The following is a 26887-nucleotide window of genomic DNA, read 5'->3' as shown; positions in this document are numbered from 1 at the left end:
GGGAATGGGGTGTCTCTAAATTTTATTTTTTCAATAAAATACTTCACAAAAAATTTGTCAATATAGTAATACTTACTACTAACGGTAGTTTGAGATAGAAAAATGTGCATTCTGTCCGCTGAAGTGCCTTTTCAGATCTTTTTCACCAAACTACTTTCGGATCGAATAGAAATTTCAACTGTTTAGAAATAACGAGTTTTGTACTTTACCAGACGAATGAATCAACATTGATATAAATGAAACATACATATATGCACGTCTCACTTTCGGTCAGGCGTTTTATTTTTTTTTAAACTTCGTATTTTTAAAACTTTATTACTCAGGTTGATAGGCTCCTTAGATATCCTAAGAAGACAATCTGTAGCCAGGCAGTCAATATCCTCTAAAAATTACTAATAATTAAAGTGGTTAGAGCTGCCCCTCCAGTCATTTAAGATCGAGAGATTCTTTACGATTAAGAAAGAGGCTTGGTAAAGTCAAAAGATCTCTGCTAGTTACTAGCTTAAAAAAAAAGAAAAAAAATTTGAACAAATTTTTTAATATTTCAACCTTTCTGTCTAAAAAACATAAAGAATTAAGCTTCTTAATATATAAAATTGTGATGCATAAGTACACATTTTAACAAATCAACATATCATTTAACAACTAAATTTTGTTGTTTTGTTGAAACTTTTCGACATTAATATTAGTCAATTATAAATTACCACATTTATGTGCTATTAGTAATTACTATATGTAACTTTGATAATTAACATTTATAATTTGAATTCAAATGCAATGAGAATCCAAAATTAATTTTTTTTTTATAAATAAGGTTTTTTTACTTGGAATGCATTTAAGTTTACGTCAATCAATTGTAATACAGTCTAAAATTTAATTTATATTTACCTATTGTGGCAAACTTACGTTTTTTTAGTAATAACAAAGTTGAAACTGACAAGGAACTCTGTCCAAGATAGATAACCCTTATTACCTGTCCTTTTTGCTACCTTATCTCTCAATCATATGTTTAATTATCTTCCTAAAATATTAAATAAGCAGGGGTTGATCCATTTTTGAAAGGAGACTATTAAAATTAATGTGCAAACGTAAGCCTACCACAATTCTAAATAAATTAAAAAATCCAATAAACATTGAGAGTTGAAAAAAAAAACAATTTAATGATATATTTGGTACACTGTATATGTATAATGTCATGTACTAAAAACAATTGATCGCAGTCTTTTTATTTGTCATTAATGGAAATTAAATTAAACTACGCTTACATATTACAATATTTGATTTACTTTTTTTTGTTTAAATAAATGAAATCCCTGAAAACCACATGAGATTTTGTTTAAACAAAAATAATTAAAAAAGAAATTACGAAGCTGTTGAAGAGTATATTTTATAAATTTGAAGGCACAAATGAGTAAAGAAGTACAAAATAGGAAACCACAAGAAATTAAAAAACTTAATACTTTTCATATGTTCAAAGTAATAATTACTGTTTCTTTCTAAGTATCTGCAATTTAGTTACTTATTAATACTGAAGCCAAAATTAATAGTCTACTTTGTCCTAATACAAAGTTAATGTAATAAATTAAATTCTAATTGTTCCAACATTTAATTTTGGTAAGCTCAACCATCAGAAACGAAAGTTTAAACTAATTTTTAACTACCAATAAGTTCTCCCTATTGAAACCGAAACATCGAAAAGAATAACTTGACAAATGGAATTTAAATATAAAAAGTAATAAATCTGTAGACACTTAGAGAATACTATGCTATCTGTTAGCATTTTTTTGGGAGTACAAAGCTAACAATCGAAACAACTCGTACGTGACAGCTGTAACTAACGGTACACTTATTAAAAGCCCTTGGATGTATTTGAGGGCAATTACTAGGGTTTAGGGTACCCACAGATAGTTATTGTCAACAGCTAAGAATTTATTGGGTTCGCTTTCTTCGTCCTTCCGACGGACATCCGTAAACCTCCACTGTTTCCTTATAGTACCTGATTCCCAAAGCTACTTTTTCTAAGTCCTCAGAAAAATTATCAATATTTTAGTTACAATTTTTAATTATCGTATATAACTGACAGCGTAAGTAGTGAAACGCCAATTGATAGTATCGCGAAGTCTCATAATAGATGATCCCAGCTAAAAATAATCCCCGAATCTATATCGTTTAAAGTCCTGTCACTTCGTAGTCGCTTCTAGTGTACTATAGCCCTAAAAAAGTCACTGCCGAGTAACATCTCGCTAAGAACAAGACCAATTAAGAAATATAATTAAAGTGATACAGAAATAGATACCCTAGAAAACAAAGCAATATCTAGCACTGGAAAAACATAAGACCTCTTCTGTCTAATAGAACTATATCACCTTTATTTATTATCCGCGAATAAAAAAAAAAATCTAACCAGCATAACCACATTAACAAAATTGCACATTTAAACATTGACATAACAAAATGCGAAGCAGTCTTGCAATGGTTTTATTTTTTATTTACATGTCCCGCAAGTCGTCAAAAAGATATTAAGCAAACAAAATATTAACCCAGATTTGTACAGACAAATAATATGAATCAGAAATCGCATTAATAAAGATTCCAATATCTCTACTCTAAACTTGAAGTTTTACTATTGAAATGATTTTAAAGTAGAGCATATTAAAAAAAAAAAAGGTCGATGTTTTCTACAAAGAGATGTGGGAGCCGCTCAAATATGCGGGAGAATACATTATACAAAAACAGTACTTTCTTAAACAGTACTTTACTTAGTAAGTTTTTTGTTTCAAATTCTAATCAAAATGATAAATTCTTGTTGGTATCTAATCTTGCAAAATACTTACCGACTGGAATTTCTCACATTTTGCGAAGGAAATGTAAATATTAAATGCCAAACGCCAACTCTTAATTACACTAACATAATGACACAAAGTTATTCAAGAAAATCAACTTTCTATTATCAAATAATACAACCACAGGAGCCGGAATAGAACCTTACAAAGCATTGAATTCGTCTATACTTTCTTTCCGTGTAAAAAAGCGGACGATGTAATATGAATTATATTGTGAGCTTATTAAGATGACTACTAGAGAATCTAGAATAGTTAGAGAACCTCTTGTTTTTCGCAAGTTCCAGGATTTTACCCACTAGTAAAACTTTTGAAACACAACCAAACATGAAACAAGAGGTTGATTCCCACTCCGTCTCATGCAGAATTTACACGGCGGTTCTAGGGAAGTTAACCCTTCCATGAGGAGTTGCTTTTTGAATTGTAAGAAGGCACTGGATTAATGTGCTTCCTACACTCGTTACGCATCTCTTAGATCCAGGGTGGGCACAGCTTAGCATAAGCATCTTTGAACCATAGTGATCTATGTCGGGATCGAATAGTTACTAGAATAGTTTTTTGTTTTAGGTTGAAACAGATGATATTCACTTATGGATACATCTAACGCTTCCTTCTTTGAAAGAGATAAAGAGATCTTTTATTTAGAAAAATCTGTTTGCAGTTTGATTAACTAAATACTAAATATCTTAGAGGACGAACTGTTAGATCATTTTTGTCCATGGCAAGACATTATATTTGCAACAGAATATATCATTTTAAACCATGTTAAAAAATAAAATTGTTGAAACAAAAGCTGAGTTCATAAACAATTTTTACGAAAGATTTTACTTAACGTTTTGCATACCTTTCAAATGATTTTACACTCAGATCACATGTCTTTGTAAAAATTATCACCACTTATTAGTTTCACTTAAACCCTGAATGTTTTGCAATCATGAGGGGGAAAAACCTGTAAAAAGAAAGTTATGTTACAAGCCTATCTAGCTACGCTGTCTTGGAAAACAAGACCGCACCCCGTGACCCAATAATAAAAATAACCCTCCGAATTCTACATTACAATTTATTGTTGAAGTCGGTGGGTTCATACGCTTTAAACAATATTATTCCAATATTTCGAATAAAGCAAATGTATAACAAAAGTGTTAAATGAATTAAATTATTATTAAGTTGTTTCCCTTACTTTAAAATACATCATGAAATGTACACGTATTTATACAATATGTAGGTTGAAATTTATGATAAGTTTTACTCGAAATATTTGTTTCAAGGTCCTTTGAATACAAATTTCTAAAACGAAAGGTCACAGAAATCTTAAAAGTACATATTCATTTAGGATATCTTTGTCGCTTCCGATAAGTGCTTTTGGCTGCAATCTAACTATAACCTTTTATTGGAAACCCAAAAAGTTGAAGCTAGGATGATCCAGGAGATGGAAAGAAATTCCTTCTAACAAAGATGTACTTCCACCTTTAGGTATCATTTTGAAAAAAAAACAATGTTTTTTGTAATTTGATTGTTAGAAAGAAAATATCTCGAATTTAAAAAATTGGATCAAATCTCTCCAGCAAGAACCAACAAGAAGTTGATCGAAAAGGGCATCCAGAATAGGGTTGAGGTTGAAAATAGATGTTTTGGAGCATTGCGGCTGAAGCTAAAGAAGTAGAACCAGGTTAAAAACATCTCTAAAAAAGAAAACTATGATTAGATTTGAAGTTATGTACGATACTGAAACTTGGATATCCTCACATCAGCAAATGAACTTCTCATAAACGCTCAAGGTAAGTGCTTCGTTGGCTTTGGTCCTTCAGTTGAGATAAAAAAAGACTAGAGTGCTCAAAACCCTTTATCAGAGAACTGGTGGCGGCAACAAGAGATGGCCACAATGCAGAGGGTGGGTCTCTCTATAGGATGGATTGGTGAGTGATGCCCGGAGTCAGGCATATGGAGGTCCAACAGTGGTGGAAGAAATTTAAGTGTAATAAAAGAGTTTTACAAGGACCAAGATTGCATCGATAATAACCGGTTAATGAATCGATGTAGATAATAAATTCGAAGATAATAAATTTCAACCTATTAAGAGAAAACTCTTATTTACAATATAGTAAATTACAAACTTTTACTACTTTTAACACGAATCTTCCTTCATCCTTCAATACATACTTAAAATAAACTATTAAGTTTTATGAAATGAAAAAAACCTTTAAAATATTAAAATGATTTCTTTCTTTTTGTCTTGTAAAAACAGTTATTGTCATTACTTTCCTGTTACTATAATATTCATTATAACATTATGATACACATTATAATATTTTATTTAGCGATGATTATTAATTCAATTTTATAAGATGTTAAAGCAAAAAGCAAATCGAAATGAACAACAAATAATTTTTAATTCGTATTGTTCTTTAATTTGTTTCGTTTATTCAACCTTTAAGAAAAAACAAGAAGAAAATAAAATTAAGTAAAAATACCAACTAATAATACTATTTAAATAATTTTTTTAAAAATACTGAATATCATGGAATGTTTTGTTAGTACATACATGTTGTGAATTATTTAATTTTACCTTTTCTTTTATTATTACTGATTGACAGTTTACGCAAATACTGTTATTTATTTAATTTTTTTCTTCATGTGGGAAATTTTAAAATATGTACAAAATATTTCTAGTTCCATCGGTGCATATACATTTATAACCTAGTTAACAAAATTAAAAATAACTATTTAGTAACAGTGATATCTCTCCAAGGAATAAGTTACTTAAAGTGAAGTAAAAAGTATTTTTATGCGAATCGGACAATATTTTTTTTGTATATAATTAGATCATTAATCTTGTAAATAAAAAGAATCTATAAAAATAGTTTGGAACTACTGTTCAGAATAATAGTTACTTAGTGTTCAAGGTAGTACACTGAACTAGCTTTCTCTCGCCACCTCGTCACTTTCCTCTTTCATCATCTACGTGGCTTTAGTGGTGCCTTGAAGAAGTAGCAGAGATTAGTTTTAAGAGTCTGCAGTTTAAAATTTGGCCGATGAGACGGTCCTCTAGGTTGGTCCTTTAGGCATCTATTAAAGGGTGCACGAAACATCCAGACACAGCCTCGATCTAAAGGATGTTCAAAAACATACCCCTCTAACCTATAACCCTTTGAGCTTCGGATTGAAGAGGTAGTATCCGTTACCCTCTGCTGGTAGTCTACTTGCAATTCCATTGGTAGCAAAGCGCGGATTTTGTACTGGACCAGACAAAGTGCTCAACTTATCTAGCTTTAAACTTTTCTTATAGCAAGAAAGACAAAGAGAACACCTACAAAGGCTGTCCCAAAGTAGGAAGGTCCAGTCTTTTTACAAACTGTTGCAATCTTGTACGATTACAATGCAATAAAAGGCTTTTCAAGGCAGAAAAGATGGTACCCAAAATCGGCTGGTTGGAAAACTTTGGATTCATAAAAAGCAGAAGTTTCTTCAACTACATATACCAAGGGAAAGCACAATAAACCACTTTTGGGCCCCGGGCAAACAGGTCTCACCCTGTGAATAAGCTAATCATTGGAAGAATGTGCTCCAAACTGTGGTTTTATTGGAAGAAAGTTGCAGTTATTGGTTACTTTGCGCGTTTTATCGATGCCCAAGTAAAATTTTTTAGGGAGGTAGGGAGAGAAATACTAGATAAGAAGAAGTTGCAGATAGTTTCATTCAGACCCTTCGCAAGGGAACTCATCTAGCAAACAGAAGAGAGAGAAAATTAGTTGAAGACCTTGGAGATCGACAGATGAGTTAAGCTACATCTTCATCATAAAAAAAAATCTTTTCAATTTTATCATTCGAAACCTAGTTGCGATTTACTAAAATTTCAGTAAAAGAAAAAACTTCTGTAATTATGGTTCAATACTCTTAGTAGAGGCATAGTCAGCACCTAACAAATTAAAGCCATTACAGTTTGCTATCGAATTTCCTTCTGGAGAAATATAACTATTTTTTTTTTGTCTAACTTTAAAACAAAACAATAGTAAATTTGAAAAAAAAATCGAGCAATTATTTTTCTGACAATCAGAATCAGAAGAAAAATTAATTTAAAGATGAAGGACTAACTAAAAATATTACTATTCAGTTGTTAGTCGAGTAGAAGCGATTGAAGTCTAGACTTCAATGCATCCATCTTGCTTTGTTATCCAAGTCCATGGTCTTCAAAGAATCCTTGCGGTGTCTCTTCCTGGAAAAAAGAAAAGAAAAGATGTTTGAAAAAATCAACAATCATAGATTTATTATATATTCATTCAATAATGCATCATGAAATTAATATATTTTTATTGAACTAAATCTAAACTAAAAATAATACTACAAGCACCGAGTTGCAACATACGCATAACTACAATGAAGATTACAAGCAATGAAACTAAATTAAAAGCGATATATTTTTTTTTTCTAATTAAAAATATTTCTAAATTTACAAAAGGGCCTATATGTTGCAACCCGTTTATAAATTTGAAATTGACTAACGTACCTATTATTTAGCGTGAATGCAAGACGTAGGCGTAGCTTCAAACAGGCAACATGTAGACCCTTTTTTTTTTAATCCAAAATAACCGAACAATCATGTACTTTTCTTTTGAATTATTAAACAACTGTTTGTCATTAAATTTTCTAAGCTTAAATGCCATGCTTAAATACGTGCACTTTAAAGTAGGGGGCGATAAAAATGTGCGCTTTATCTTGTAACATAGGACAATGATGAGACAAATTTATAAAATTACTTTTCATATTTTGTGTAATGATCAACATTAAAACTACTAGGAATAATATAAAAATTATCTACAATGAATTTTTTTTGAACACAGTTGGATTAGGATGTGTTGTAAAAAAAGTTATTGGTTGATAATACACTTTCTTTTTAAATCCTATTGCACTTTAACTTTTTTTTGGAGTTTAAAAACAAAAGTACGAATATGCCAGAAATTAAATTGTTTGAAAAGAGAGCATTTAAGATCGTTCAATGAGTTTTCAATTAATCTCATAAAAAAGTAAATTTGAAAAAAGTAGATAGCAATCATAAATTTAAAAAAATTAAAATTCAGTACGTAGAGGCCTAAATTTTTTTTTTTATACAATCAAGTTCCAAGCTTAAAAGAAAGAAATGAAAAATTTATTTAAACCATTAACTTTAATAACAGTTTTTACATGATAATGGTGTTGTTTAAATAATATTGTATGCAAATAAATGGTAGGCCAATAACAATTCCATATATGGTGTTTTTATTAACCAAATAAAAATTATGACTACACAATATAAAACATTTTAATATTTCTAAGTTAGTATTAGTGTTTTTATTCGCTACAGCATAAATGGTGTTCTTAAATTCTCTTCAGAGATTAGTTAATCGGATAAAGAAATTGTCTTCTACTTAACCTAAGATTTTTTGCAAACTATACAGTTTTAAAACTAGAAGTGCAACATTTTCTTAAGCATTGTAGAAGATTGAAAATCAGAATCATAACCAAAAGCCTAGAAAATAACAGACCAAAAACTCCACGATTATATAATCAACGCTATCTGTCAGTAAGTAATATTTAAAAGTTATTGTGATTATCGTAACTTATTTGAACTATTTATTTTCTTAGTTTTTTTTTTTTTGTTATACATACTTAAAATCCATCAGAGCATGCACCCATACTAAGTCTGATGTAAATTTTGGCCATCAAATTTTGGGCTTACTCTCATCATCGCGAGTATCCGTATCTTATTAACGATCCATGGAAACTAATGGATTTCCAAGAAATTTTGAAGACCATCTTGAAAAGGTCTCGGGATGCCCTTCAAAATTAATAGTGGCTCTTATAAATTGTGGACGGATTCGCGAGCAGGTACTAAACAACCTCTTGATAGCCATGCATGCTAACAGAACGGTGAGGTTATAGCCCCTTTCCTCTAAAATGAAGAACACAAACGAATGAAGTTTGCAGAAGAAAGGTATAAATTATTCCTTAAAAACCCAGAGCACAGTATGAGAAAAGAAAAAAGGGCAATGCCAAGGAATTAGGGTTCAAATAGTATTGTATTCAGCTCAATTCCGATGTTCCGTGATTAGGATCAATACCGAAGTGTAGAATAATAGAGCATGCTTTTGCTCTAAAGCGTGAAATAAAGCCCCAGTTTCTAGAACAGATATAAAACTAATGCACAGTTTTCGCTATTAAGTAAATAAAACTTCGAAAAAACAGGTAAAGCAAGGACAAAAGTACACTTGTATTCAAAATAAAGTATACAAATCAACCAATCTTTTTTTTTTTTTAATTAGACAAACAAAAAATACAAGGAATTCCATATAAAACGTAATTTATTAAATTTTCTTAATATATGAAAAAACTTTTTATAGGTACACATCAGATCTCTACGTGCACAGAAAATAATATGGAAAAAACTTTTAAAAAATAAACTAGATAAACAATATTTTTTAAATTTAAAAAAAAAAAATCACGGCTCCCCACCAGAGATGAATCAGTTTTGTACCTATGTACTTACAATAGTAAAAGATTGCACATGCAAAAATACATTATTTTTTAATTTAAGACTGATTTTGTCATTTTAAATATCTTGTTTTTATAAGAAATATTGCTACTTAATAAATTGTATCCACCTTTTTATTCACAAATTTTTTTATAAATAAAAAAAAAGTAATAATACGTGAGTTTATTTTTATAAATGATAGTTGAATTATTTACCTAATGAACTTTCATAAAAATAGAGTAGATGAAACATATCAGTCAATATTAAATAAAACATTTCTAACAAAATAAACAGGTTTACAATTTTTTATATTATTTTCACTTAGTTAAAGCGCAATTCACTGAGTTAACACAAAAATTAATTGACTTTTTTTTTTAAATAGAAATATTTAAAAATTACTTTAATGGGAGAGGAAGCATAATTAAATTCAATTAATTAGAAAACAATGGCGAGATCTTTGAATCAAAACTGAAGGAAAAAATAAAAATTATACAAGTCTAAAAAAAAAAAATTAGGAACAGATTTTAAGTTTGGTTTGTACTTATCAAAAAATAAATAAAATTTTAGATTATATTTAATCCAATATGAATGCATATTTTTTTAAATAAAACCTTTCGTTCCTTATTAATAGTAAAAGGAACCACATATCTTTGGCGATGCATGAAAATGAGTTAGACTTCGGTACTAAAAATTTTCTTTTTCTATAGGAGGAGCAAAAATTTTAATAAAATCAATTTTCAGATCTATTTAAAAAAAATTAAACATCAGATCTAGAATTAACGAGAGTAATATTATTTCTAGTATTTTTAACTATAAAATTAGCAGATCATGCGACATTTTTTGTACATTTTAACTAACATACCTTTTTTGTAACAAATTAATCTAGAAAGTTTGAGTACTTTGACATTACTATTTTTATATTAATATTATAAAAAAGAGAGTTAAATTTTAAATTTAAATTACAATTCTCCAATTCTCCGTCACTGATAACTCATTCTCGTGACATGTCATTGAGCTACAGCATACATACCAGTCAATTACAACGACGGTTTCAGTAAACTCTAAAAATCAAACCCTAGTCTAATCCCATAGAAATTGGGGAAAACCCAAAAATGATATCTTAAAAGAAGAATTGCTGTTAGGGATAGTTATACCACTCTACAATAAGGAGCAGTTGTCTTAGAAGTACCATAAAAGAACTTTCCTACCTGTCGTCACTATGGTTAAGTATTAGATTAGATTCTACGAGGGATGACCACCACGACCCTGAGGCTAAACTTACAAAGAATGTCGGTAACTATATCTTAACTTAACTGTGAGTGAAGAGAGTTAAAAGTATGTGTTCTCACCCCACCCGAGCTTCCAGAGAACGTCCCTCCTTGTTAGTAAGCCTACAATTCTGACTGAAGTGCTTCCTGAGAATGACGGTGACATATTAAGGCCACTTTGCCAACTCTCCCCTGAACATTCTGTTCTAAACATTCCTAATAGATTTACAGACGATTGAAACAACATAACAGAGGGCAGTTTACAGTTTGACGACCGCTCTTACTACAAATCAACAAAATCTACTGATTACTTGAGATATCCTTCAAAACTGTATAAAAAGTGAAAGTAAAATGTTATTGAATAACAAAAGGTCCCCTAAACGCTTTCAGTGGAGAATCTATGATTATGTTGGCTCCTTAAGAAAGATTATCACTCATACTGTACATGAAATTAATTTAAATAATAATTTCAAAAAGAAAAAATAATTAGTAAACAAATTCAACTTACTGTACATTACTTATGTACAGTACTGTACTTACTGTACTGTGAATGATTTTCATGTAAGCGATCTGCAAAATTTTGCAAAGTTTTATATTTTTACCAGAGTGCAAGCAGTCGCTTCAGGGAAAATAAATTTGCCGGCCAATCAGCCTAGGAATAGGGGCAGAGCTAATACATTGATTTTTTCAGAACCAGTAACTAGCTAAAACCATGGACACCTAAGATGAGCCTAGACTTCGCTCTTCCATATCGTGTCTGCGGTCGCTGTCACGAACCAACGAAACAATTTTCTGGGAGGGCTGGACATGATGGTCAGAGAGCCTGTTTCGCTTAACCAGTTTTGTGAATTCAGAAGAATGAATGAGGAATATACTTGGCAGATCTCAGATCTCTGGAGTTCAAAGATGAGATGGGAACCTTGCAAGGTTCCAGGCAGGCTATAACTCCTGGACGGAAAAGGGATGGGTGCTGTCAGCACAGGCAACCCACCATCCTGGCAGACCAATACTAACATGAACGGAACTTATCCAGTGATTTTTAGGTAAATTTTGCTCGTTTAAAGACCTCTGGAAATGCTCCTCAAGGATTGCTAGTAGACACCTCAAGAATAATTCGCTAGAAAGTCGAACACTAAACAGTGTTGCTGAAGCTTTTTTTTTCTTTTTGTTCAGCAAAATATTTTGACAATTTGAATTGTAGGCTGCTGAATTTTTTTTTTTTTTTCTGGCATTGGCTGAATTTTAAATCATATAAGTCTTAATAGATCCTGATTTTGGTGACGCTGAATTCCCTCTACCCCGTTAAGTGCCACACCAAAGAGTTATTTTTATTACTCTCGCTAAGCTATAAAATTACAGGGTAATTATAATAATTATACAAAGTTCAAAATTCTACGTAACCAATTTGACAAGATGACTACATTTTCATTAGTTTTAATAAAATTTAAAAACTTAAAAAAGAAAAATTACACAATAAATAAGGAACCTCTTTTTACATAAAGGAAACTTTTTTTTCTTTACAAAGAGATAACACAGTGTGCCTAAATTAACTCTGCAAGAAGTGCATACAATATTACACCAGGAAGGAAAATAAAATGAATAATCTAAATTTCATTTCAGATAAAGAGCAAATTGTTGTACTACACACACTTTTAAAATTGAAATTTTTACTGAAACTGTGGTTATCTTTGCAGTGATTTTGCAATGCTCTATTGTGAGTTAATCTGACTGACTTTCCCTAATTTACATAAAAAAATAAAAAAATGTATAATTAATTTTTTTTTATTATAAATATATAAAAGGTTAGTATAAAACAAAATTGACTATTTTTTATTGCACACATTTCAGTTAATTAATGAAAGAACAATTTAAAAAATTAATTAATAAATAAATAATCCTTTCAGCTGCCGTAAAAAAGCACCGAATTGTTGTATTTAGATGTCTTTTTTTTCTCATTTATTTATTTTTTTTTGAGTTCCATCTTATTATTATGATTTTTTTTTGGTATACTAGATGAGACCAATTTCTCTTAGAGCCCCTTCAACTGCCTCATCCTAGAAAATATACTCTCGATGGGAGAGGTACCCCAAAATATAAATTGTACTATACATGTATAAATATGAAAATGTACGGAAGATCATGCAAGTTTGTTAACTGAGAAACCATGCTGTATGATTTTTTCCAATTATCATCTACATGATCATGCTTTTTTTTTTCATGCACAATTCCACAAAACATTTATTTACAAATAAATAAATAAAAAAAAACAACGTTTATTAGAGTTAATTTTTTTTTTTGTTACTTATATAATTTTTATTACGTAATCAAACTCCTAAATATCTTTTTTCTTATTTATACAGGAGATCAATATTTTAGGAGCTACAGTTAATTAAAACTCCAAAACAAGTCAAATAACACTCTTTTCAAAGTGTTAAATTCACACTCTATTTAAAAATTTGAGTTTACTCTTACTCTTTGAGTAGCACCCAGTATGAAAGCTCTGACCCAGGGCGGAATTCCTGGGAGAATAAAAACAAGGTTTAATATAAATCATAGATAAATAAGGCACTTTTTGCTAGTGTTGGGTGTTTAATTTCTAATGTTCGTTTTCTCTCAAAATAAAAAAAAGAAAAACTAAAAGAAAAACAGTAGGAACCTTTAAAAACAAATTTTAATATTTCACTCCTTCATTTTCACTTCTGTTTTTCTTCCAAGATTTGAACTTTGAAAATTCTGTTTCATTTTCAAGCAATTATATGAGCTGAACTCTCTTCTCCTTTTTTTGTGTCCAAGTATACACTGGATGGAATCAGTGACGACCAGCTTTCACAGAACGAAACATGAAGTCAGAAGAAAAGAAATATGAGGTGGCTGCAATCTCGAAGAGGTGGTAGAGTATTAGTTTTGAGAAAAATAATCACTAAATTCTTGAATACTGTTGTTGAAAACTAGTTTGTGATTCGTTATAGACAGGAAAAAGTTTTTCCAGTGAATTTTTCTATTTCTTGAAGCATTCCTTTACAATCCACTTTTAAGAGTGCCAACATTGCTCAGCAATGGTAACACGAATCAATAACTCAAATACTTCGGAGACACAAAATAATAATAATAGTAATAATAAAAAATTGGAAACATGCGATTAGTCGTTTTATTTTTCTTGTGACTTACAGATCTCAAGAATTTTCTTAAATAAAAAGAGATTAGTGAATGAACGCTGCAAGCGATTGGAAATCAAATTGAATGAAGATCGTACAAAATCTATTAACTAGAAACAGCCGAAAATTCTGGTTGCAATATGCTACAAAGTTTCTGAGACAAAATCTAAGGCCACGAAGCGTCTTAGGGCGATTTACGATATCCGTATATCTTTTCATTAGCAGTTAGCAAACGTTGCAAAATATAATTTAAAGTAAAGCAACGAGATCCATCAGTCATTTGGTAGTCATATGGTTTTCTGCGAGATATTAATACACCTAAACCAAATTATTTTACATTCGAATACATTTATCAGAATAGATGTTTTTAAATTACGTTTCTATTTGCTTCATTACTTTTTGTATGATCATTTCTATACCAACATCGTTATGCAATTGCAAGTGGAACCAAGGGAAAACAATAGATTTGTGATGAATGTGGAAGTAAGGATCCAAAACTATCTCTAAACTGATAATAATAAAAGTTCAAAATCTAAGAACTAATAGTTAATTCGTGAGAAGGGTATCATGCAGATCTTTTCCACGAGAACTGCTGGTAATGATCTACAGCTTCATTTTTCATAGAAGAGCATCCATGAAAAAACTAGACCGCAAAAGTATTTGCATTTAATTCAACCCAAAAATAGCACTTATTTCCAAAATATTATAGACTATTCCCGAAAAAAATTATTTAGCTTCTATATAATAATAAAACTTCTTTATTTTTACATAAGCCTCAAACATAAAGATATTGTATAGTTGAACTGCTTTCATCTTTTAAATGACAGTTTTTAGTCAATTCCATCAAACTTTATAACATTCAACCCTTTATCTCCTGCCTGGAATTTATAAGAGTACTTAGTAAGATTTCGATGCTAAGAAATAAAATAAAAAACATACTATTTAAAAAGGATCATTTTGGATGATATTGTTCTTATTTTGTTTCTTTTATTATCAAAAAATATAATTATTAAGTTCTGTACTTTTATTAGAGAGAGAATGAAATTAACTTTATTGGAGAATGTAATAAAGAAAATAAAGCTTAGGTATTAACTTATATTGTGCTTAAAATTAAGCAATTAACAAATAAAGAAGTATCAAAGTTCCATAAATCATTTATTTCACCAATAAAAAGTGTAGAATATTAAACAATATTTTTACAAAAGTAGTTAAAAGACGATTTATAAAATTTTGCAATGAAATTATTGTTTATTTTAGTTAATTCATTTTTCTAAAATTTTAATTCAAAAATAATGGTTAAGTGAATTTCGAGGGATATTTTTTCATCTAGATCTTGTAATATGCAAAATATTTTTCTACCTGCTACTTTAAATATTATTCTATTTCTTAATCTTAAGTAATTTTGTATGTTTAACGCACTACCTAAACACGAAAAACTGACGGGAGCCCAAAAAACTTGGGTAGCATATGATGGATATACTTTGGAAAGATGGATGTATTTTTTTTTCCCCAAAGAACATTAGAATTCGCCTAGAGAAGACATACAGAAATAGATCTGATCGAACTGAAAAGGTCGAAGCACCAGATGAAGGAGCGTTTTTGACGGATACAATGCGCTAATTTACAATGGTTTACAGGGAAAGGTCTTTTTTAAAAAATAGGTCTATCTCCAGTAAGAAGATTGCATAAAATTAGAGATAGGATTCCCTCTAGTGTGCACATTCTTCAACTGGATTTTTTTAAAACAAAATTGAGAGATATCTTGAGGAATATCACAGGATCAATTCTTAAGAGTTTGTAAATGCTAGAGTACGCTGATATTCCAAAGTTTCAGTAAAGATTCAGTTCTTTTTTTTCTAGGACCAATTCTCTTGATAATCAAAACGAATAATACAGAATCGTAAGTATACAAGGTAGTTAAATCAATAAAAGCCATGCATAAAGCCTACAGATTCCACTAATTTTCGAAAAATAATTGTGAATACTAATTTGTAAAGAGTTTATACGTCACTTATTCGTTTATAAACTGAGTTAAAATAAATAAATAAATAATAATTGACTTGTAAATTATGTAAATAAATGATATTCGTCAGAATGTATAAAAAAACCCACAGATTAACATAGCATTAAGATAAATCTGGCTGAAAAAATGCCACTTTGAATGTGAGATTTCCGTGAGTTAATGGTTAACCTTTTTATTACGAGTAACTAGGATTTCTTGTGAAAGTCTTACACAAGTCCGAGTTTGGATTTTCATCCTAGGTCCGTGTAGCTGATGTTAAGCCCAAAGAGACCATGGATAGCGCAGAGCTAGATTCCTCCTCACGAACAAATATAATTTGTTTATAACAAATACAAATATAACATCAGAATTGTTCAAGAATTACGGAAACTCCGAAGAAAAAAGAAAAGAAGAGGACTTTAATTACTACCAATAGCTTAGGAAACCCTATTGACAATAAATACCTTGAACAGACCTCTCTGAACTAGTGAAATACTATAGGTAAATCTATGCCCTAAAGCTGGTTTGAATGTAAGCTTAATAACTTCCCCCGTGCACAATATTAAAGAGCCCAATATAGTTGATCAGGTTTAAGCTTCATAAATAGTGCAGAACAGTGCAAAGAAATGGCAAAAAAAGCGTAAGACTGTAAAAAATTCTAATTCGAATATTTCATGCAATAAGAATGTAAAAAGAAAAAAATCTTTCGAGAAACAGAAATGGATTAAAGAAATAGTCTAAAATAAAATACGAAATGAAAAAAAATAAGTATATATATATTAATAATAATTTCTCTTATTTTCAATGTTTACACAATAAGGTTTTTTTTTATACATCAAGTTTTCATTAACAAAAAAATCAGGAGGTAGGAGTATTAAGTAGGTCAAGAAAAATTAAACATTAAGACATAATAACACATTTATCAAAATTAAAATTACTAAAACAATTAGGTTTCCTCTCATTGGCGTAACAGGATATAGTGAGTCGCAAAACTACAGTGGGAACATTTATTCACCAAAAAATTGAATACACCATTTTATAAAAGTACAATTTCAAAAAACAAAGCATGCAATGGTATATATCTCTCTTTTTTTTTTTTGTTTAAGATTAGTTTCCCTTTTGGTTTTGGATAATGTATTACTTTAGTTGCCATGCATGAATTATGTAACTTCAACCAACATATTTTGATATAATTGAGTATAAGTTAAAATTATAATAGAAAAGTTAATTACTTTAAAAAAATCAAATAATAATTCAAAAAGTTTGGATGGAATAAAATTAAGAAAGAGAATAATCTCTTTACAACTAACATCTTTTTTCCTTATTGTTCCATATCGAAATGAACAACTCTAAAACTATATTTTAAAGACAATTAATTTGTTTTTACCTAGGTATGAGGCATTTACCGGCAAATAAATTAATAAAAGTTCAACAGGATTTGGTGATTGATGAAGCAAGATTTGGCGAAAATATTTACAGTTACAAATTAGGAATTATCTGTTAGATCGATTAAAATAAGGCAATTTTAGGAACTTTAACAAGTTAAATAAATTGAATACTGTAAAAACATACAGAGTCATTGATCGTATACATAAATTGTTTAAATGGAGAGCTATAGGAGCCTACCCGTTGTTAGTCTTTTGTTCCTAAGAGCGAAAAAAGAAGTCCTTCGAAATAATTACTCAAAGCTAAGTTACTAGAGGTCGTGCCTTAACACCCACGCCAGCATATAATTCGGGAAAACCAACAGATACCTCACTCTCTGTATCAGTTCATGATAGAAGATCCACAGAAGTGGCCCAGAAGACAAGTAATGTAAGAAAAAAATAATAATAAAAACTATTTGGGCTTTCCCAGGCATAGAAATTCGATGATACTAATGCAAGACTGTAAGAAGAGATTTCTGCAAATAGGAGAATGTTTGACACAAAGAATAACAATGCTAGTCTCAAGAACATTAGAGATCTAGTTGGATTGTAAAAATCTGACACGATTTCTATCTAGTGAAGTATTGGAGATGAGATTAAACGGTAACTTGTGGAACTCTATTTTTGCTGGAGGTGCAATACTGTAAAAATATTAAAAAATGAAGATAGATACTTAAGTACATATTATACAAACAAATTACTAGAGGCAGTTCTCTACCAATACTCTCTCAACGAAAGAGGTCGATTCTTCAAGAAGAAGGTAGCTTGCAAAAGAACAAATTTAATAGAGTGAATCAAGCATCTTTAATAATAGGGTTCATGTAGTCTTTTCAAATACGTTATAATTCCAAACAGCAATAAAAACGTTTCGAGTGAGGCAAGTTTTATCATTTTTCAGCATAGCGCACACGGGACTGTCTTCGCTAGGGACGGACCACGAGTACGAGGAACGGTCCTCGATGAGAAAACTCAAGCAAAGAGCTAAGAATGAATTCTAAATTAAACTCGGCAACTAAGGTACTCGAAAAAATGCTTTGCCTTGAATGAACCTAAAAGGCGTGCAAGATATTCTTGTTACAAGGGAAAAATGTCACTGGTAGGCGGCGAGAGATCAAAAAGACCTTTAACAAGCGCTGCTTCAGAAATGTAGGGGCAAATGAAACTGCAGCTGAAGGACTGCCGTATTTCTTGCCTTGTGGGAAGAAGTTGGATAAGGATTTGCCTTTACAACCACATATCAACGCGTATCAATTCTACGTATGTTTGCCTTTGTTATGCGATTTTTTTTTCTATTATTTTAGAGCTGACGATGTTTGTGAGTTGTGACGTAATGTGTTATAACGTTTAAGCCCCACAGTTTTTCTTTCTTTTTTTCATTTTGGGGAATCAAAAATTGCGGCCGGGCCGATGTTGCAATTTAATTTAAAATATGAGAGATAAACTGTTTTATGGAGTTTAGTATTAAGACCACTAAAAAGGTAACAACAAACAAGACCTAAAATCTAAATACGAAATAAATAAATATAAATAAAAGGAAGCAAGACAATAGTACAGGAATTTATGTTAAAATATTCTATGAAAAGTAAAATTTAAAATTAAATATGTAATGCCAAATACAAAAGGTATTTATACCTTTAATTAAAATTAATTAGGAACAGTAGTTTTAAAGATGGTTAGTTTTATAAAGTAATAAATATTTTGTAAAAATAATTTATACGCGATATAATAATATAATTATTTCTACACGCCATATAATAAATTATTTCGAAGAAGCAATGCTAAATCTACTTACGCAACGCTCTATTGTTTCAGACTACTAGAACATTTGAAGTCTTCGAAAGACAACTTAAATCGAATTTAATTTGTTTTTGTTTTAAGACTTAAGAGAATATTAAAAATATAAGCCCCCTTAAGATGACTAGTAAATAATTTATTGGCAATTACTCTGGTAACTTGTGTAAAATAAAAGGAATGGGGTGCAAATCTACCACCACTACAGCAAACTACAAATCGATAAATTATAAACGAGACTAAATGTAAACACGTAATTATAGTATATGTCGTAACAGAATATTGTTAACACGAAATGAGAAATAAAAATAAAACGAAAATAAAGAAAAAACGAAAAATAATTATAATTCAATAGCTGTGTCGCCATGACTAACCTCCTGTAGTAGATCTTGGGCAGCTATTGCTTTTAATACGTTCTTCTTGCTGGTCTCTTGGATTTCACCACCAAGTAGCAATTCGTCCAAAATGAAGTAAGCTTTCTCAAAATTAAATATAATATCCAATTCACAAACCTGGAAACACAAATAATTTACGTCTCAGTCTTGTTTTTTATTTCTGAATTTTATCAGTTTTTGCCATTTAACTATTACAATTTATATTTTTGGCCTTGAGTTTACAACGGAAATACACTTTCTATAGTACCCTGAACAGGAAGTGGATTTTATTTTTAAAAAAAACATTGTACGGTGAGTACCCATCGTAAGCAAAACTCTACAATAATAAATCGTAAATAGCTATAAAATAGTTTTAATCGCAAGTATATAGAACTATCACTTTTATCATATTAATAAGAAGTAAATGAGTTGCTGAAATTCCGACTTAGAAGGAAATGGATTAACCTGAAGAGCGAATTCCTGATAGGTTGCTCAGTTATCACTCATACGAAAACGTTTGAGCTTCCGTTTGAAACTTTTATCCAGGAATATTAATTTTAGGTAAATCTGAGAAAGGTCGGGTTACGCTTCTCTCTTTCCCTGTGATGTTATGAACTATTAGCAATGCAAAACTTAATCAAAGTCAAAGTTTGAAAAAGAAAATTGAAAATAATAATTAGGGAAAGTAGTAAAATAGTTTTGTTTTGCTATAAAAAAGTAGTTAACAATATTACTTACACTTCCGAAATATTTATCAAGTAGTTCAACATAACGATGGATTACTTCCAGGGTAAGTAGTTCATTATCGTTCTGCTCAATAGCGCAACAGAAATATAAACTTGCATATCTGTAAAAAAATTAAATACAATGGAATTATAAAAAAATACATATACATAAAATAAATATTATTTGGATTAAAAAGGAAACAAGTAGATTGCGAACTCAATGTGAATACAGGCGCTCCAGAGAGCTGTAGAAATATCTGAGAAAATAATTAGCTCCATGCTGCCTATCATCAATGCTTTCTTGAATAATAGATAAGTCATTAGTAAATAATAGCAAAGCATTCTTTTAAAGCCACTTTCTGATACAATCTGAGAAAACAGGAGTGTCAGACCGTTCCGATATCAAACACTTATACAACGCCTAGGGTCTCATAACCAGTTGTTTTTGCGAATTTTCTCCTCAGATCTACAAGATGCCTCATATCCAAGCAATTACAGTGCAATCTGGCAGGCTTTTAAAGATGTTTCTTCGCTTCCTGCCATAGTATTCTCTGGATCTGAACCCACAACCAGCGGAACACTCTGTAGCGATGTTTTATATTGTCTGACTTATATTGTCTTATTTAAAGGGTATTTATTAGCCTATTTCGGAGTTACTACTAAAAAACAAACATCACGCTCTTTGAATGAAGTAATAGAAATATTTTATAAGCTTCAGAACTATTATTTAAAAAAACAAAACTAGTTTAACCTCATTTTGAACAGTAGATAGCACTTTGTTATTCATTCTAAAAAGAATTATTTTAAAATTATTCGTATTTAAGGATTCAGAAATTAATACTACAATATATAGTACCTTTGGACATCCTGAGCGTTTTAAAACTGGTTGAAAGTTTTCAAGCGGGTTCTGGTTGAAAGTTTTAAAGCGGGTTCTGGTTGAAAGTTTTAAAGCGGGTTGAAGTTAATTTTGTTAACTTCGGTAATAACCTATGAAGACACTTCGTGTAAAAATAAGGTACTATTCAAGAAGTCTACTTATTACAGGGTTTTTTCTCATTTTAATATTTTCTAGGTTTTAGAAATAAATGAAATTAAAATTATATGTCCACTTTCAAAACTGTTACTTTTTTAAAGTTTATGAAAATGCATTTACTTCAAGTTTCTTGAAAATATATGTAAGATGAAAGTTGCTAGAAAAAAGTGCACCTTGTAAATAAATCTTAAAGAAAAAACTGTATAACAAGGCGTATAGATAAGAAGATTCCTTAAACTAATCTCCCAGCCCTGAAATTGTCAAGTTAATTTCCACATAAAAATCAGTCTAAGATAAACAGCACATCACTCTCTGTTATGCATAGGTTGATTTAAATCTAAAAAAATACATATTTGTAACTTCTTTCGTTGTTTAAAAAAAGTATGTTATTAAGGACAATAATATGAGTATATTAAATTAGGCCAGATAATTATTTGACTTATTTATAAAAGAGGTTTTAAAACATACAGAATTCAAAAACACAGATTTTCAGGGAAGGAAAAGTGGAACGGGGAAGAAGATATTTTTAAATATTTATTATCGAAATTTGGCACTCTCTTTGTAGGATCATGGCTACCTAAACAGCTTTTAATCATTTAGTCTCGTCTTGGGCTACCTTCTAAGAATGACGTTCTTAGATCCTTCTCATCAGCCAAACTTGCATCTAGGTCTTCTTTTCTTTCTTACAGATTACACCCATCTTCAGTAGTCCACAAATCTCTTATCCTCTTCACACCTTCTTCTCTTTACAAATCCCACATTTTTTTTTTGGTTCTCAAACGAGTACCGTAATTCTTTTTGGTCCAACGATGCCTTCCTTGTCTGTTGGTTTTTGTTTAGTACTCCCTTTTCACTTCCTCCTTCCTTTCCCAAAATTGAGCCTAAGGGCTCCAAGCAACTTTTAACATTTTTCCTCATTTATGTCTAAATCTCTTTTTATTTCACAAATATAACCATCTACGTCATTTTTTTAAAAAAATTATTCTCATACCCTGGTGTATATGAACGAATCTTTCAATATTTCTCATTATCGACTCCAGATCCTCCTTGTCCTAAGCCACAACCACGTGATCGTCTATAAAACAACACATGAAACAGAGATGCTTATTTTCTACTTATGAGCCCATATATAACATTTCCGAAGCCATCCTTTCTCCAAAACTTCGTTTCCTTATGACTTTTAAAAGCCATGAAAGGCCTTGATTATATTTTTCTGCGATTAACCCCACATACGTTTCTCTCATTCATTTTCTGTTCGACACGAATGAAGTCTTCCTCCTTAACAAATTCTGTATTAGGTATAATCCTTAATACTATACCTATTTTGAAAAAAAGAACCACAATGAACACCTGAATCACTTTGTTTTATTAATATTGTAATAATAACATCAAAATAAAAAAAAACACGAAAGACCTAAATTATTATAATATAAAATTCAAAACTTATGATCTCCACCAATTGTTGCAAGCCCGTTGATCAAAAAATGTATTTATAATTATTTTTAAATTGACAATATCAGTGGAACGTGGCAAGTTGCCGGATATTGAGAAAACTTGTTGATCTCTAGTAACATTTGTATTACAATCCTTTGTGATCTCTTGTAACAATAGTATCACAATCAATTAGTAGTAGAATGTACAGATGGTAATCTTGCCATAACTTGGGCAAAATTTGCAACATCATTAATGAACATAGATTGTCTACTGAGTGAGCCAAGACGAGCTTCGAATAACGTATCATTAATAGCTTTTTTTGCAAATATTTTCTGTTCAATTTGCAACTGTTCATATTCAAACGCCCATGCTTTTCCTAAAATTTCAGCTTCATTATTTGCACACATATGATCACAAGAGATTATATGTCGTGCATTTCCTATGGCTTCCAGTTCATTGCTGCTTACCCACTGTCGATGTGGGATTTGATGTGTTGAAGTTGGCCTGTTTCCTAGAGTGGTAGTTTTTTTGGCTACATCTTCCTGCAAAAGAAATAATAATAAAAATGTGTAACTAGCTTGGTGGAGGTATCAAAAAAGAAACTGAATGGAAAATGGTTTAGTCTAATGAACTTATTTCCATTAGAAGCTTTAAGTTTAGTTTCAAAAAAATACAGATCGCATTACTGTATTGCAACGAGATTTAATCAAGCTTGCATTTCATATTTCACTAGATTTTTTACGAAGCAAATGTGATGATCTCTTTATTGAAATCTTATTACCTTATGATATCTTAGCACCTTAGGAAATTCTACACGGAATTCACTTTCATTCATTTCTAGTGAAAGGCATTACCGCGATAAAGTATTATTAAAACAGAGTGCTTACTGAAAATGTAAGTTTTGTTAGAAACTGCGGTCCAAAAAAGGTGGATTTAGAAAATAGTTAATCTCAGTCTTTAAAAATGAAAAATTGAAGGGAATTCAAATGTTTCGGCTGAACAACTAAATCCTATTGAACAGAAGCTAAGTGATAGCTAAGATGTTGCGGATCAGGGTCCCTCAGGGTTTTTCCCCCTTAAGAGTTAACAGTTCTTGCATGCAGATAGTTTTGCAAGCGAGAGAACCTATCTAGGGGATGGCAACGCTCGTAAGAAGGCTCCGTTGAGTACAGACGGCGCTTAGATTAAAAACAATAATGTGATAGTAAAACCAAATAGAGGACTGCAGAAGAAAAAAGTTGAGCCACCTAGTTCGTTTTAAGATACGACGTTTTGTAAATACAGCATTATTAAATTTGTTTCTTCAAAAGACATTGACAGAGAAGAATCCGTAAGAGAATAAAACGAAAAATATAAAAAAGAAAAGCATCAGCGGTCAAAATGCATTTTCTAATCCGTAAAACTTTCAAAATAAACATATGCTACGGGTTTGCTGATTCTCTGCAATTCGTACTGAGTATATACACGAAGCTATGCAATAAATATGAGGTAAGTAACTAAAGATAATTGTAAATATAAAACTGGATACTTACAGATTGTATTTCGTTGGTTTCAACATCTTTCACTTGATCTACTGTTGAGCTAATAGCAATAGGCACTTCTTGATCCATAAAATCAGTATCTTCTAAGCACCACAGAGATGGAACAAAAAAATCTTCCATTTTTTGGGTAAAAATGATTCGCTGGGAATCAATTTTTTTTTTTTAAGTTCCCGACTGTTATAATTTTAATTTTTCGTTATACATATGTATGTTGCTATAATTTGGTTTAATGTTAGCAGTGAAAAAAAACAAACTAACATTAACAGTACTCAACACATGTGTTTCACTTATAAGAAAAACTATCTTCAATTGGATGTTGTACGCTCAATAATCTTATAGTGTTGCCTAATGTAATTAAATCAATTTGAAAACTCTGAAAGTTTCAAAACACGTGATTAGAGAAAAAGAGTTTTATTTTTTTGCCACAGATTGTTTATGAGTAAGAAATAATTTTTTTTCAATCCAACTTGTCCATTCAGAAAATCAATTCTTTAGAAATTCACAATTATAAAAGTACGCTTTCAAAATGTAAAAAAACAAATGTAAATCGCATAGGTACAAAAATTTCGCAGGAAACAATTTTGGATGGAGGTGAAAATATTTATACTCAAAATAGAGAAAAGATACTGTGGCAAAAATTAAGTACTAAAGGAAATAAAAATGAAGATAGTATAGTTTTTTATAAGCCGAAAATTTACAATTGCAGTTGAAGCACATAAACACATACTTGAAAGAATGTTGTGCTACATTAAATACACTTCAGATAATACTCCCTCTTCAGATAATACACTTCAAAATATAAACCATAACGCAATGTCTCAATGCTTGGATACAGCTCCCTGACAAAGGATGCCAAACACTGAAAATCTTAAGTATGTACTTGCCTTTACAATACATCGTGCAAAATGATTGAAGAATACCTTTTGTAAACAATTTTCAGATCTTTCCACTCAAGGAAACTGCACATCTTTGGCTTTCGGGCTAAAATAGTTGTTATCAATTCTCGTGTAATTTTCTTTTTCAGTTTATCAGGATGAGCAACATACCATTTTTGTAATCTTAATTTACCCTGTCTACTGAAGAGAAGCATAAACTGCATCTGCAAAATTTTAAAAAAAGTATTAATGAAGTTATAGGTGTAAAACAATCTACCTACAAAAATTACTCGTAGAATTCTGCAGAAATGATGATGCAGACATTAGAGTGATTATTCACACATTCCATAACAAAGCAAGTTAATCAACAAAATATGCCAGCTAGGACTGAGGCGGAAGCTTTTCTTAAAGAAAACAAGGTTTTATCAAATACCACCAAGATAGAATTAAATGATATAGGAACAGAAAAGCAGGAACCACACTGCACTTCCTGTAGAGATTTTCATATGGATGAAACACTTCTTTAAAAAAAAGTACATTGACGGGTTGATGATTGAACGAAGTTTGTTTGAGCTCAATTAAGATCAAATAAAGCAACTTGAGTCTGCCTATTTAGTTATGGCATCAATGCAGAAGCGTCCTCGCTTCGGGTGACGCCCCAGTCACTAGGTGGTACAAAATAATAAATTTTGCCTACTAAAGATACACATTGAGGATTAGACCCATCTTCACTACAACTCTGACCAAAAAACCTGACTCAGTTCGTGTTTGATTAGCAGTCCAGCATCATTGACAAGTCTCAGACTAGCTTCATCTATCTTTTCACAGTAGTGATGGGCTGCAAGATATCCGAGCCTTCTGCAGTTTCTTCCTACCAGAGTTAAACACTTAATTATGTACTCTACAATGCTACAAACGCCCAATAAATCGACTGTCTTGTTCACCCGCTTGGAAACACTCTTGTAAAGTAAAGTAAATAATGTAAACTTATTATAACATTACGAACTAAATGTCACATTTTTTGTTTACCTAAAAGAAACAATGAACAGATAGAGCCGAATAAAATTTTGATTACCTATCTTATGTGAACAATTTTCTGCTAAGCAGAATTCTCTGATTTTTTGTCCAATCTCTTCCCCTTATCCGCATTTAATAATAACTAATAAGAGCAAGTAAAGAAAATATAAAAGAGAGAAATTTTAGAGAGTTAATAAACCTACATTTCAAATAATCTGTAACCTGTGTTTTGCTTTTTAAAAGTTAAGATTCTAAATGTGTAACAAGATCACATGAACAAAATGTTAAGCCTCATTATTTGAATTATAGTAGTATAAATGTTGATAGTATCAGTTTATCAAATTTTGCTTTTTCTTGTTATACCATTGATTAAAGATTGATTAGAGTTAAATAAACAATTATTTCTTAATTTGTTATAAAATCAAGATTTATAAACAAATCTAGCGTAAAATATAAATGAAATGTGGACTAAACCGTCGCATGCCATTTTCTTAACTTGCTGAGGGTTTCACGTCATGCACACAAATGTATCTATAATTAAAGGAAATACATATAACTCATTATTATAAACATTCATGTTTTTCTTACCATTTTGATTAGAAGATAAATTTCTTGCACTTTTAAAAAAAAAGAAAAGTAGTAACTAATTTCATAACTTCCTAAAATGGAATACTATGTTGATGTTTTGTAATTTTTTTTTTTATTAGATAACAGTAAATATTGTGGTTATCAACCTTCTAAATGACAGATAAATGATAGAAATAAAGACACAAAAGCACTATTTCAAAAATTATTTGGCAAGAAAACCCAAACCACACAATTTCTAAAAACAAAATTGTTGGCCTATTCCATAACGAGCAACACCCCTTTTTCTTCTCACCAGCTGGCACCTGCCAACAC

General features: G+C 30.5%; 2 protein-coding genes across 8 annotated transcripts; both read right to left on the bottom strand.

Moving 5' to 3' along the window:
• Nucleotides 1-522: 522 nt before the first annotated feature.
• Nucleotides 523-26884, bottom strand: AP-1sigma (AP-1 complex subunit sigma-2). 7 transcript variants are annotated; one of them, XR_012461000.1, is made up of 6 exons: nucleotides 26576-26884; nucleotides 25016-25194; nucleotides 20101-20209; nucleotides 19363-19500; nucleotides 6945-7053; nucleotides 523-3789 (listed from the first exon to the last, which is right to left on the bottom strand). XR_012461000.1 is itself a non-coding variant. In XM_074136503.1 (6 exons), the coding sequence occupies exons 1-6, from the start codon at nucleotides 26576-26578 to the stop codon at nucleotides 12333-12335; spliced, it is 495 nt and encodes a 164-aa protein (XP_073992604.1). In that variant the 5' UTR covers nucleotides 26579-26884; the 3' UTR covers nucleotides 9092-12332. The 7 variants fall into 7 exon arrangements, 6 of the variants coding, with proteins under 6 accessions (XP_073992607.1, XP_073992609.1, XP_073992604.1 ...); XM_074136503.1 differs by lacking the exons at nucleotides 523-3789; nucleotides 6945-7053 and adding exons at nucleotides 9092-12351; nucleotides 13086-13132; XM_074136506.1 differs by having other exon boundaries at nucleotides 523-7053.
• On the bottom strand, nucleotides 22466-24283 carry LOC141458482 (uncharacterized). The gene is made up of 2 exons (XM_074136510.1): nucleotides 24087-24283; nucleotides 22466-23096 (listed from the first exon to the last, which is right to left on the bottom strand). The coding sequence occupies exons 1-2, from the start codon at nucleotides 24213-24215 to the stop codon at nucleotides 22740-22742; spliced, it is 486 nt and encodes a 161-aa protein (XP_073992611.1). The 5' UTR covers nucleotides 24216-24283; the 3' UTR covers nucleotides 22466-22739.
• Nucleotides 26885-26887: the final 3 nt, after the last annotated feature.

The sequence above is a fragment of the Rhodnius prolixus genome, unplaced genomic scaffold (assembly GCF_049639745.1).
Source record: "Rhodnius prolixus isolate KJV_2025 unplaced genomic scaffold, Rpr scaffold_5, whole genome shotgun sequence".
In the NCBI taxonomy this organism is placed as follows: Eukaryota; Metazoa; Arthropoda; class Insecta; order Hemiptera; family Reduviidae; genus Rhodnius; species Rhodnius prolixus.
This window is presented reverse-complemented; position numbering and strand designations above follow the sequence as displayed.

Coding starts and splice junctions, on each gene's coding strand:
- LOC141458482 (XM_074136510.1), bottom strand. CDS start 24,215: ATGGAAGATTTTTTTGTTCCATCTCTGTGGTGCTTAGAAGATACTGAT. Junction 23,097..24,086: donor AAACCAACGAAATACAATCT/GTAAGTATCCAG, acceptor TTTCTTTTGCAG/GAAGATGTAGCCAAAAAAAC.
- AP-1sigma (XM_074136502.1), bottom strand. Junction 19,501..20,100: donor TTGATAAATATTTCGGAAGT/GTAAGTAATATT, acceptor TTGTGTTTCCAG/GTTTGTGAATTGGATATTAT. Junction 12,352..19,362: donor CCCAAGATCTACTACAGGAG/GTTAGTCATGGC, acceptor TATGTAAATTAG/GGAAAGTCAGTCAGATTAAC.